The sequence below is a fragment of the Ceratina calcarata genome, unplaced genomic scaffold (genome assembly GCF_001652005.2).
Source record: "Ceratina calcarata isolate Rehan_Ccalc_2016 unplaced genomic scaffold, ASM165200v1 scaffold151.2, whole genome shotgun sequence".
Taxonomy (NCBI): Eukaryota; Metazoa; Arthropoda; class Insecta; order Hymenoptera; family Apidae; genus Ceratina; species Ceratina calcarata.
The window spans coordinates 1-13,846 of NW_017136308.1; the positions used below are offsets into that span (position 1 = coordinate 1).

General features: G+C 39.8%; 2 protein-coding genes and 1 long non-coding RNA gene across 4 annotated transcripts in view; 2 read left to right on the forward strand and 1 right to left on the reverse strand.

The window, feature by feature from the left end:
• Positions 1-553: 553 nt before the first annotated feature.
• Positions 554-2,189, forward strand: LOC108632198 (protein FAM210A). 2 transcript variants are annotated; one of them, XM_018036620.2, is made up of 6 exons: positions 554-966; positions 1,047-1,332; positions 1,407-1,552; positions 1,618-1,706; positions 1,797-1,815; positions 1,951-2,189. In XM_018036620.2, the coding sequence occupies exons 1-6, from the start codon at positions 849-851 to the stop codon at positions 1,965-1,967; spliced, it is 675 nt and encodes a 224-aa protein (XP_017892109.1). In that variant the 5' UTR covers positions 554-848; the 3' UTR covers positions 1,968-2,189. The 2 variants fall into 2 exon arrangements, with proteins under 2 accessions (XP_017892109.1, XP_017892108.1); XM_018036619.2 differs by lacking the exon at positions 1,797-1,815 and having other exon boundaries at positions 555-966.
• A 68-nt stretch (positions 2,190-2,257) lies between these two features.
• On the reverse strand, positions 2,258-9,783 carry jub (LIM domain-containing protein jub). The gene is made up of 6 exons (XM_018036618.2): positions 7,015-9,783; positions 5,969-6,059; positions 4,228-4,397; positions 4,092-4,154; positions 3,840-4,022; positions 2,258-3,763 (listed from the first exon to the last, which is right to left on the reverse strand). The coding sequence occupies exons 1-6, from the start codon at positions 8,935-8,937 to the stop codon at positions 3,542-3,544; spliced, it is 2,652 nt and encodes an 883-aa protein (XP_017892107.1). The 5' UTR covers positions 8,938-9,783; the 3' UTR covers positions 2,258-3,541.
• Positions 7,288-13,846, forward strand: part of LOC113465194 (uncharacterized) — a 13,169-nt gene continuing 6,610 nt past the window's right edge. Inside the window, exon 1 of the long non-coding RNA XR_003390035.1 lies at positions 7,288-7,374. This is a non-coding gene — a long non-coding RNA (uncharacterized LOC113465194). The remainder of the gene's footprint in view (positions 7,375-13,846) is intronic.

Genomic DNA, 13,846 nt, shown 5'->3' on the forward strand with positions numbered 1-13,846 from the left:
AAGCAGCCGCCTGAATTTGGTTCGATGTAGTCGATAGTATCAGAGATTTAGCCGAGTAAAAGTATCGTTGGCTACTATATAGACTACATCGGTAGTTTTTAATCGATGGTGCCCATCACTAACCGATACGCGCGGCGGCAACCCGATAGAAAGCAAGCATATTTGTGTATTCATTATGCGCATGGTATTTTATATTAAAATCGTGTATGATTAATCAAAAATTTATTCTCACAACGATGAAAAATTCTAATTTTTGTACGAAATTTCAAACAGCAAATATATTTTAACGTAATGCGAGTATTATTCCTTATTTATTGAGGTACACTTTGTAACAGTGTTGGGCACATCGTGGGATATTTGAGGCGTGCACTAGAATTTACTAGTTGAAAATAAGATATTATGTTATCTGACTGCATGATACTTGAAATAATCATTTGGTTAGCGTACTTGAATGTATAAAGTGATGACACGATATCTGAATCTGACCACCGATTGGGGCATGGGCACAAATAATATACAACACTGTGCGTATAACTTGATGAGCAGAGAGCAGAGGGAGCAGAGCAGATGGCTCAACTATCGCCGGTTCCCGTTTTCGATTATCAAATAGTCTTTTATAGTGTACGATACGGAAAACATGTGAGTTTTTAATATATTTATGCAGTTTTCACAAATATAAGTTTACGCCAACGCCGCTAGAACGCAAGGATCATTTGGTATGTCCTGTCCAATTTGTGTCTGCGAAGCGTACGACATTAACATCATTTTTAACTCGAGTAATTAAATAATCTCAAAGCGAGTTTGTTGGTTAGTCGTAACAGCGTTAAGAAAGTAACAGGTTTTTCGAAATGGAGATGATTTTTTGTCGAGGCATAAGATTCTCGTCCAGCTTAGGGTTCAGTCCCTTGTTAGCGACTAAAAATCTCTTCGGAGAAATTTCTACGAGGCGTTGGAGATTTAAACTTGGTAGGTTAATGCGCTCGATTAGATCGACAGCGTTTATAATCGTTAAATGATACGCAAGCTTTTGATATAATCGATTCCAGAAAGATACCCGTACCGTAGAAATCTGTCGTGCAATTATGTTCCTTTCCTCAATCACGTTAAAGCACATGAAATGCCACTCAAGCATAAGTTTAATAGGAATGCCTTGGTGGCGCGTTATTGTAATTCAAATGCTAGCAAAGAGTACACTCCAAAAACAGAGATGAAAAAGCAGTCACTATTCGCGAAAATGAAACAGATGACCAAGGATTATTGGCATATTTTAGTACCAGTCCACATAATTACCTCTTTAGGTTGGGTAGCTATATTTTATACAACAATTAAAGTGTAAGCACTGTTGAACGTAATTTTGTCTGCTAACTTCTGCTACTCATACTACTTTGCGATGTCCGTTCTTCCAGTGGTGTCGATATTGTAAAGCTTATGGAGATCGTGCATTTCAATCAGAAGTATATAGATATGGTGAAAAGGTCTGATGCTGGAACCTGGGCCTTAACATACCTTCTTTATAAAATATTTACACCTCTTAGATATACAGTCACTCTAGGTAATTAAACGACGATTGTTGTAAGGAAAATTGATTGAAATTAATAGCACGTATGTGATGCACAGGTGGTACAACAATGGCCATCAGGCGGCTTAGCAAATCGGGATTAGTAAAACCTTTGTCGTTTCGTAAACAGTCGCAAGAGATATACAAGGTATAACCGTACACAATTCTTATATGTGAATAAATTTAATCAATTAAGACTGATATCTGAACTACTTTGTTACATGCCTTCTTGATGTAGTCTGCATATGATACTGTGTGTAGGTTTACATTCTATCGTTAGAGATTAGAGTTTCTCGACTTTATCTTCTGTTTTTTGCTTTTCGCTAGGACTTAACAGGCGCCGTTGTCGATTTCCTAATAAAACGTATTATATAATTTGTCATGTGTTTTAGACAACAGAATCAAATAAAACAGCACCAGCAAAAGCAGAATACAAAGTAGAACGACAGACGGAACCACCGAAAACGTAGCACTAAATTGATACTAGCGAGGCTGACTGATTTTCATCTGGATAAAGGATAGTTTGATTGTGAGTCGAAATACGTTGAACGAACGAATGTATATTATCTCTTGTAAATGTGTAAACGATATTGTGTTACGATAAAGAACAAATCTTGTATGTAATACTACACGAACCGCTTATGAATTCATTTCCCCTTTCGCGAAGTCCTGCGAAAATACGAACTGAACACGATTGTGTTTAGGCAGGTATACTTTTCTTTATTGAACGATCGTCTTGTTTTACATATACCATGCGTACACTTATTTAAATAACATTGTACTTTTTATCTACAATACTTGTAGCATAAATTCACTATAGACATGGAAATATTAAAGACGAAGTAGCAAAGTTCGTTTTTGGCAGCACGGGCTTGTGCGTTGGCAGCATCCTAAAATTATGTCCTCAGCGCACCGAATCGCACTTTTTCATACGCTCAAGCGTTAAGATATATATACTTTTTAAACGCCAACAGTGTCATTAACTTCCTGAGTAACATCGATAAATGTCAAGAGTAATGTATAACAATGTTTCGATACTAATAATTGATATATGATGTACCGTCATAATAAATACTGTTAGCGAACGCAATACATATATCGCATATGGTAAATACGCTATGTTTAAACCATGCCGGGGAACTGTCTGGAATTTTTGATCGTTAGATAATAAACATATCCTCACAGGCATGGTTACAAATATATTATATACAAGATCTAAAATAAGGAATCATTGCTTAATGACGATGCAGTTATTATGCTAATATATCACAGTTGCCTGCGCAACTTGCTCACCCTAACGAAACCACTGCATACGTGAACGCAGTACCTTGGACAAAATAAATAATAGCACGTACACACATATATATATATATATATTAAATATACCATTAATCTATCTATATTAATAGCTGTCAATGGAATATCGCTTCATGTATATAAGATCGCGTTAATATATGTATATATATATTTACGAAAAGATTAAACATCGACCTGTCTATACAGTACAGCTGATCCCAAAAGGCAGTGTAAGTATTTTCGATTCTGTAAATACCCAGTCATTGCTCTGTTAGTCTAATGTTTTAGAGCAGGCATGGACAAAGTTGCCTCCCACGCCACACAATTTTAAAAGATTTTAGTACGATTTAATGTATGTTGTAGACTGACATTCTATGCTTATCTATAGGACCCACACAGATTGACTCGCTAGGCGAGTTTTACGCAGTAGTCGGAAGCGAATAAAAAGTATGTCCATGCCTGTTGTAGAACAATTAGACTATATTCCTTCCGCAGACTCTGATTAATGATCTTACTGCAAACATCGATACTTGTTTGTTGTATAAATCTCTACGTTCACAAATAATTAGGCATATGTAACTCCGTCTTCTTGTCTGTCAGTCAATTCTTATAATATTTATATTGCTGGATGATCGATACGTGAGCATTAAATTCGAAATGTTCAACTTGGAATATATTTAACTTAACTTATCCCATGAACTGATAACTAGCAGATACTGGTTGTGGTGCTCTGGGTTGCATGTGAGATATGCGTTGAATGTGACACGCGCGACACATAAGCCTACCGTCGAGCGGATAGCATCGTTTGTCAGGTTCATCGGTCAATTGCATGCCGCAATCCTCGCAGACGTAACAGTCTACGTGGAAATCTTTATCCATGGAAACAACTCGTACCGTCTCCTCGGTGCCCTGAAAATCAAATGGTATCGATTAAAGTGAGATCCAATTGTATGAATATAACGCGGTTGGGTGTTAAGTATCGTACCTCAACAGGAGTGATTCCTTTTCCACAAGAGGCGCACTTTGGGGCAAACATTCTGTGGTAGTCGTTAACGCAATAAATTTTATTATCAACGTCAACCGTGAATGGAACACCATCCAGACATTCGTTGCAAACGCAGCACCTAAAGCATCCCGGGTGATAGGATTTTCCCATAGCTTGTAATATCTGCGTACAAAAAGAATGTAAAATGATTAATTATATTGAAAGCAGAAACTAAATCAACGTGTTAATTACCATTTCCATAATGAGATGACCACAGATTGCGCACTTCTCGGCAGTCTGTTGGAAACCAGAATACTGCAAACACAATATTCTATAAGCTATGTCATTCTTCCGCTAATATATTTACCGCGATTACCATCTTACGTACCAAATAATCTTCCTCACAGTATACCCTTCCGTGAACATTATAGAAGGCTTTACCGCGCAAGGCTCTCCCACATGAACAGCATATAAAGCAATTGGTATGATACAGGTTGCCCATGGCTTGGCAGGCTTGGCCCGCACCGGTTACTTTCTCACCGCATGTGTGACAGATACCTATGGAAAAATATTCATGAATCCATTTTAATATTGCATGAAAAATCATGCAAATAACATTCTTCCTAACGATAACGTTATAAACACTCCTCAAACTATTTTAAGAACCAAGAAAGCAAAGCTATAGTTCAGTCACGTTCAGCGGGGTTTAAAAATACCCTCGTCGATATTCGCCAATAGGATTTGTTCTTTAGATTCAATATCTGTCAGAAATACAGGATAACGATATGATACAATAGGAAGCACAATTGATAGAAACGAACTTACAATCCTCTATGAATAACACAGACCCTGCCATTCCCTTCGCAGGAATCTTTTATTTCGCATTCAGCGTTTGACAGTTGTAGTCTCGATTAAACAGTTCGGTTTCACTGGGCCAGTCTCGCTCGAACTAGAATCCGCTAACGAGTCAGACTAGTCTATCTATAACGAGATTACTTACTGCAGCGAGCGCGACCTGGCCACGGCAATTCGCCGTGTACAACACGTTACATGAAGAATAAAACACGTGCAGAAAAACGAGGAAGAATACTAAGTTCACGTAAACACCAGCCTCTTCTCGACTGAGATTGGCTGCCTGGACTGAAGTTCTTATTCGCACTCGCACGGTTCTTTCAATTCCTCGTTGCCCACGTTTAGGCTACGTTCAAATAAAATCCAAAGCACTATCTACCATGATTTATTCTGAATGTAAGGAAAAATGTAGAGCCGAACATAGTCGTGATCGTAGACGTAATTTACATGTATGTTTATTCGCATTGATAAATATTTTACGCTTGTATAATTGTGCCAGTAGTTCATATTCGAAGTCTTTAAAATGAAGAATGTGGTATTTCTTATACTTCTAAAACGAATAAATATCTTAAGAATTTTCAGAATCCATAAATAGGATGTTTTGTATTGTATCATCATTGATATTTTCAGATGTCTATCAATTCTATTTATATTTTGAGGACGTGGGGGGAATAATGTTCTTAATTGCCACATTCATTGATTTTAGAAGGCTTAAATGTCAAAGAGAAGTATCCAATAAGAACATCAGCTTGCGATATTCGAATTCAGAAATGAATAACTCAAAGGAGAAAAGACGAGCATGTGTGCACCTAACAAACGCATGTAGCATACACCCATGGTGATTCACGTAGGTGCGAAAACACGTAGGTGGAAACGAATGGGTAGAGAGTGAATGTCAACGAAATCTCGCGTTAAAAAAATTTCGCGACACATTGAAACTTGAGTCCATTTTACGAAACCGATCTCCAGAGGGAGGACTTGTGCCGTGGGAATTAGCACAATGCCATGATTTGTGTTTCTTCTGATTGTGATCGTGTAGGAAATTAAATTCATCGACGACAGATTTTTGCAATGCTGAATACAAGTAAGTGAGCTTTTTCGTTGTGATATTACACGGAAAAAGTCGCTTGATTACATTCAATTATAATTGTTTTACTATACGACCCCAGAAGATGTCAAACAGAGCTGCGTAAACATCTTGACAATAAAAATAGTTACCAGACAACTATTGCGCAGAAGTTTTTAAGACATAAATATCCGCGACGATTGTTTCTTACCGAAGTATTCCCCTTCCTCTTCCTGCTTTTCCATTTCTTCCTCGAGTTGTCTCGTCAGTTCCTCTATTTTCCTCTCTGCTTCGGTCGGCCCCTACAAGTAATAAATCGCATCCCATGTTGTGATCGGTACTGACAAATGATAACATAAACTGGAATGGGATTTAGTCGCAGGTGAACATAAATTTGCATGCGCCTAACAATGACATTCAACGTTAGAGGCAAAACGAAGAGTTGTCAATGCAATGTTATTGCGTTGCATCCTTCACGCGAAGATATATCTATATGCGGTCTACAAATAAAATATTCCGCGATAAGTACATGTATATACAGCGGTTGTGTCAGGAATAGATAATTTACGGCATGTGATTCAGCACAAGTTCGAGGAAAAAACTCGTCACCAATCGGGAGATGTTGCCAATTATCGCGAACGTTTCTTTTCGTGCAACGTTAAGAGCGATAGAATAACAACCGTTTGAATTTCTAATACTTTACGGAAGAGAACATCCATCAGCCGATTCGTAATATATATATATATTTGTTCGAGTAAACCGCTAATCTTATCTTTACGTGGGTCAAACATTACGTAAAATACCAGTGATAGCGGGTGATATTTTTTGAGATCATCACTTAAATGCAAAAACGATGCATGCTTTAAAAGAACTTTCATATTACCCTTCGTACATATACTATGTAATAAAACAAGTACAATTTTATGGCACAGAAAATATATTTTATACATACAAAGTAATGATATAAAAGATATTGGCAAAAAAAGCACAGTAAACGCAGTCCTAATCTTTCAATTGTCAGTATCAATCGCGTTCCATTTATATGTATCAAAATTAGCATGCAATTAGATCAACGGTCGGCGTTCAGCCAAAACAAACTGAAAACAACCATGCGTTCCCCTAACCCAATTAATGTGATTATAGTGTTACGTTGACGACAGGTTCTGTAAACGAAGAGGAAGCCAAGAGAAACCCAAGTTTATGAGCTAGTCCAGGGGATTAGTGATTTTTTTTTTATCTAATAAGCTAGTTTCTTACCGAAGGCCTGGGCGGTATAACATTGTAAGGTAGCAGTCCCTTTCCAACTGTCGGTTTAATCGGTGGACTGACTGACTTTCTTTCCTCCGGTTCATGTTCGGATGGTCTTTGTAACACGGGGACACCGGCATTTAAAAAAACCGGGCCGGCTACACCGCTGGTCACTCCAGGGGGGAGGCTGGTGATCCTAGGCCCGTGAACATTTGAGTCGAAGTCCGTAGTCGTAGGTGTGCTGGTAGTCACCGGTGTTTGTATTTGACCACGTAGAGGATTTCCAATAACATTGTTCGTAGAAGATGATGACATGTGTCTCGGCGAACTGATCACGTTTTGTGCTGTCGTATCCGAAGATAGTTGAATGTGAGTTGGACTTGTTTTGGGAGAACCCCTTGCAATATTGTTGTTTGCTACAACTCTGGAAGTATCAATGCGGCTAGGCGAGTACACAGATGGTTTTGAAGTTTCCGAAGGATCGGGTGTGTCTTGAACGAAGCCTCTATCGTTCTGTAGATTAGTTAATCTCAAGTGCTCCGACGATCTGTTCGAAGAATAAATTGGAGAATTTCTGGCAGGAAAATCTGGTCTTGATTCTTGATGATGATAGTTTCTCTCGTTCGGTGGTAATACTCTGCTTGGAGAGTAACATGGAGAATTACGGCACGCGGATTGATCTGCTGGTCTTCCACCATAGACAGGCGAATTTCTGGCTTGCGTCTCGGTGTTCATGTTCGCATTTGTATTTCTTGTGTTCGATTCCATGTACGGTTTATAATTATGAGGACTTTCCTGCCTGTATAATGGCTGTTGAGCACTTTCCGTATGATTTGATGCTCTAAATCCGTGCTGCACGCTCATCGAACTATCCAATGAACCACGATAATGGTGAGGTTCCGGAGGTAAACGTATCGGTGGAGATTCACTATGATAAGGAAGCCTAGATCTGGGGGAATGTTGTGGTTGTTGCTCAGCGTTGTAATTAAAATTTCTGGTCGGCGTTTGCAACTCTGATGGCGGCACATAGGCACTTCTGCTAGCTTGATGATCCAAGGATGAAGAAGATCCTTGTAAGTACCTTGATGTAGGGGAATCAACAGAATGTTGTAAGCTTGTGCCATCATAGCTCTGACCACGTATATTGCTTCCTCTTTGTTGAGAGTATGACAAACTTTGCGTCATACCCCTTTGATTTTGTACTTTCCCAGTCATAATAACATAATCTCCACCATTTATTGTCGCTGGATGATAATAATTTGGTGGAACCTGAGGGCCTGGCTTATTTTGTGTATTTTCTGGGAAGTGTACCTCTTGAATATTTTCGTACACAGGAGGAGCCTCATATGGAGGCAATTCTTTTGCTGGTGAAGCAGACTGATATCTGTTTCCAGTGGGAACCTGCGGTTGTGCTTTTCTGAAAGTGGGTTCGTACGATTCACTTGCTAAAGAACCTCTGGGACTACTTTTCGGACTTTTTCTGGATTCCACTGGATGATAATACGGTGGATGTGGCTGGCTTTGTTGCGGATAGTAATCAATGTTTTCATATACTGGTGCCTGTTGATGACTCATACGATTTTGATTCTGCTGCTGCTGCTGCTGTTGAGCATTGATCTGCTCCACAGGCTTCGGTGTGGCAAACCTTGACGCAGCTATTATATTTTCTCTCTCGTACAGTTTGTAATCAGTTGCTAACTGCCTGCAGGTATCGGCATTGCCTTCAATAAAACTTTCAATGGCACCAACAGGTCTGCTAGGCCCTCTAACATCTGTTCTGCCGGCGACATTCCTCGATACAGGTACCTGGGCCTCGGGTCGTGATCCCGTGACCCTACCGGTACCCGACGTACCGCCGGCGTCACTTGATTCATCACCAAGTTGCAGATAACCTAGCTTTTGTACGTAAGAATCGTCGGCCGAGTTACACATTGGCAGTGATTCACAATAAGGCAATCGACGACAATGAAAAAGATTTTCTCGTCTGTTGTTTAAATGATTATTGGCCGATGTTCTTTGGAGGCAGGATTATGGAAACATTGTTACTAAACAAGAGAACGTCGTTCGCGGAGATGAATCACCTCGGTGGTCATCATACTCGTCATCGTCGAATCGATTCTCCTCAACAAGCCGTGCACAACCCCCGTCAATTCGACCTCATCCGCAGTTGGATATTTCACGCACAATCGTGATTTTTCCCACGGTACACGATTAAACACACGACGCGCGTATCGCGATCGCGTAACGTAGACAGTTTACTGGACGAAACGTAAGTTTCCCCGACGATTTTGGGATACGCCCCGCGATCACGGCGCTTCGAAGACTCACTCCTCCTCCTCGTTTCGATCCGCGACCAACCACTCAATAATTTCTGTTGTTCGTCTTGTACAAAAAATCACCACCTGCGAAAATTCACGCGATACGCACACACATACACTTCGCACGCATCGTGGTTCGTCAAACCAGATACCTGCGAGACATTTTCCCCTGCTACGATTCATCCAGATGCATCCACGTTGTTCTCAGCCTCGTCCACGGTGTGGAGCCACTATTCTTACATTCAAAATGGTTGAGGATAGTTAGGTCTCTGCTATGAAGGAAAAGATATGATCACGAGAACTCACTTTCTCTACAGAGTAGTCATTAAACATATCAAAATGATTGTTATGACTCATACAGACGTAAATTACTTCGGTCATTCTTCAAAGAAAAGTTTTATGCTCTTTTAAAGACCAAGAAATACATCCATTAATTTTATCTTAAGACACGCAAGTAGTATTAATGTCTGCACAATTAAATGGACGTATCTCTAGTAGACAAACATTACTTGAGATTATTCCTCTGGCCGTACATAAGCAAAGCAGACGCGATTACACTCCATTGTGGCCAAAATCGGTTTTTTTCGGGACCTGCTTAAGAATAGTAGGAATAGGGCAGGTCGACGGGTAAGAGACGTTGGACCTTGTCTCACACGCTATAGTGCATTCCCGAGAACCGTGAGTGGCATAATAATGCAACGGGATTCCCGTATATTTAGTCCAAGGTTCGTATGTACCGGAATCGATACGAAGAATTGGTATCTATGGAACATCTCTTACATCTCTTTGTATAAATACTCAGTACACGATTTAGTGGGTTGTTTACTGCGTTCCCAAATTAACGGCTTCGTTTAACGATTATCTGAAAAGAGTTCTTATACTCAGCTAATAAAATAAAACGACAGCACTGATACTCGTTAGCTTGAAATATTTGGGGATAATCGGAGCCTTGTTCACCGACATTATGACAGATTGATTCTGAGAACACGAGAAGCAATGAAATTAATCACGCATGTACTGTATATATCATGTTCTCAATTAATTTTCAACAATTGACGTACATACATAACTAGCCATAATACCCTCGTTACAATGCGTCTCTCTCAGTAACGATGACTTTATGCTCACTTTAATCGAAACGATTAACGCTACAAACTACCCATAATTAATTATCAGAAATAATTAATATAATACTTTTAATTAACAGTGAATACTGTGGCAACTGGATTGATAAATTTACAATTATTAGGCTTTATCGAGTTCGTTACGTATACATGAATTACGTATCGCTGCAGACGATTAAATAACATATTTTTATCTCGTTCTTTACAAGCATATCGTATTTTTCACTTTCTGTTCGATCATTTGGTTCGAGCTCGCACATGTTGCCGTAACCGCGTCACGCTGTCGTCCTACGCGGGAAAGGAACCAGCTTTTCATTTACCATGTCTCGCAGCTGTGTTCGCCGATCGGCATAGACGTGGGCGACGGAGGCCTCACTCAACGAAAACTTCATACTTTTAAAACGCGGGCAAAAATCATCTGATTTCTAGCCTTCGAGCTACCTACGAGATCAACGGGCACCCACATTTCGTTAGACACCTGCGCGACCACGTCGATTCGCAGTTGATCAATAATACCGGTTGATCGATCGATCAACGCCGGCTTTGAATCTTGCCTTTTCATTAGTCTACCGCCGGATATTTAATTCTGTACTTATAAACGTATAGGCTGAAATATTATAATTTTCTATGAACTTTATTTGATATTTGTTTGATATTTGATTTATTGAATTATTTTTATTTCATTGTTCTCTATGCAGTTCAAGCTCTGTTTCATTTACATATACGAGGCTAAAGAGTACATAGTACTTTACATACGACTTGTAACAACTGTCCAAGTATCAATACACGTGTAACGTATTGCATATGCCGCGAGCGGAAGCGGAGATACCGACGCCAGATCGTGATCCGTTTTTGTCGAAGCCGCGGTACAATATGACATCACGTTTTCATGTATTCGCCCCATTGCTAAGACAATAAACGCGCGGTTTACGGCCACATGTGTTCGCATCTACACGCACTTTACGTACACGTAAAGAACTCGGGTAGGAATACACAGGAAACTTACACGGGTCCTGTACTACCCGCATGGCTCGGAATGCACGAGAATAGAATCGTGTATACGCATGGGTGTGGGTGCCGCGGTGCACAATAGCAGCGACACCCACGAGAGCATGCTGCAGACAACAGGATTTACGTTTGTAGCGTGGCTAGATGGATATACGTATGTACAGAGTACTAGTAGGCGCGCGTATATTAATGCTCGTTTAACAACATCCTCGATCGAATCGCGCGCGTGTACATATTGAAATAATGTACACACCTGTGTGTACGAAATAGGCGTGTACGTACAGTATTCGTGCGTACGATACAGGTTGTTCCTCGACCCCCGGTGCTCGCTGACTAGACGGAAAGACGATTTCTTCGCGGAAATAAAGATGGGAAACTGATACCTAAGGACTGGGATCAGTTAATTAGCTGTATAATTATGTACTTTCTGTTCGCCGATTTGTATATTACCGGGAGTTGATTCACGTGTCATAAAGAAAGTTTCGGCTTTCTACGTTAAGAAAACACGAGCGTGTGATCTTCGTCAACAATTAAGAAAGCGAGCCTATTCGATTTGATTTTGATAAGATTGACGTTTCGCTGCTGTTTCATCCTTTACTCTCGTATAATAACTTAAGTCCCCTCGTTTGTCTGCGCGTATCGTCCGCTTTGCTACCGAATCGAATTCCTGCACCTTAGAGCCTGACGCCCTGAGCGACGGAAGTCTTGCCGGTTCTATACCGTTTAACCAGTCTGCACATGTATACACAATGCACGTGTTTCATTCGTGCGTGTCTTGTTAGAGGCAAGTTGGTATGCGCGGCTCGTGTCGTATATGAGACTGCCCAGTGCAGCATTATACCTGCTTCTTAGTCGTTACCTTGTCAGGAATTTAGATAAAAGCCTTGTCTCCATGTTAGCATCTGTCTCCATGGATTCCTATAAAATCACCTAAGTCTTGTTTTTATTAATTTTAGCTTACGATACATGTATGAAAAATTTATACACACATATAGTATTTCGTTTCAAAGATCTGATCGAAGTAGGAGTGCTTACGTCAATTAACGTCAGCACGTGAAATTAATATTCTGCGCGATATACGAAATCGACGAAAGTGGGGAATGAATCTTAATGATCCTATTTGCATTACAAATGATCCCCGTGGCACGTTGTTTCTTCACGAGGAATTGTTCCAATCGAAAATTCACATAAATGAAGGAAACTCATTAACGTAGAAATCGATGATGCTATATCCACATAGAAACGAACATCTTGATATTTCACTTTTAATGATTTTACCGTCTTGATCGTTCATACAAGTTACGCAAGTCGTTTCTTATTTTGTTCATAATTACATGATGAATGGCGTAAAACGGATTCTGTTTGAAGACTACTGAATTCTGAACAATAAGCTTTCGCATCTGCATTAGACATTAATGGTCTCTCTTGTATTTCATTCTAACTCCTACATGAGGATTTAAATCTAACCAAATCATCGCCTTCACTTAGGTGACTCCTCTCCGTCGCTCAGAGGCTGAGAAAATAATCGCAACATATTCACGGTTCCCATCCATTCCGTAGAAACAATAGTTTCTCGGACAATGAGAGACGGTGAAAAATGGAAGATCACCGCTTTCCATTCTCAGAGTTCAAACTAACGACTCTCGACCACAGCCAGGCTTTCAAGAGCTGCAGTTCTGAGAGCAAAAGGAGACCGGCATACGTATTTCACACTTAATGTTGAACCGCTGCATTGTAATTGATAACCTAAATTACTCAGCGGATAATCACGGCTCTACGGGAATTCTTCCGGCTAGACAGGGAGATTTTTCGAAGGATAAAAGTCAGTGAAAGTGAATATTCTTCAAATATAATAGAGGGACTACCAAAGGAAGAAGTGGAACGCGTAGCTTTCGAGTTGCGTGATCTCGAAAGCAAGAGCAGATGAAAACAAGCGGGGAAATGCATCGGAGGTCGGAGTGAATAAGGCAATTCGCGCGTCCAGAACCGCAGAAGCGGCAAATATATGTAACGAAAAGTTAATTTGGCTTTCTCACGCAATTCAGGAAGGCCGTTATGTGCGAAGGACGCTTCCCACGTTGTTTCGCGTCAGATGTACGTTACTGGCCTCTCGTTTCGTCAGCGGAACAACATTAAAACATTTTTACGAGCACCGTTAAAATAATTATTCTAATTTACCCTTTAAGTAGAGAATTAAAATATAGTGTATAGAATATACTGATATCCTGGAAATTATGTACATTACACTATCACACTTTTTATTATAAACTCTTATCTAATATCTTGTAAGTTTAGAAAATGTTACATTAATTGAAACTTAATAACATATTACATCACAAAATAGTAAAAGACGTTTTTGATTTTAATAAGAATCACTGCTTGAAACGTTTG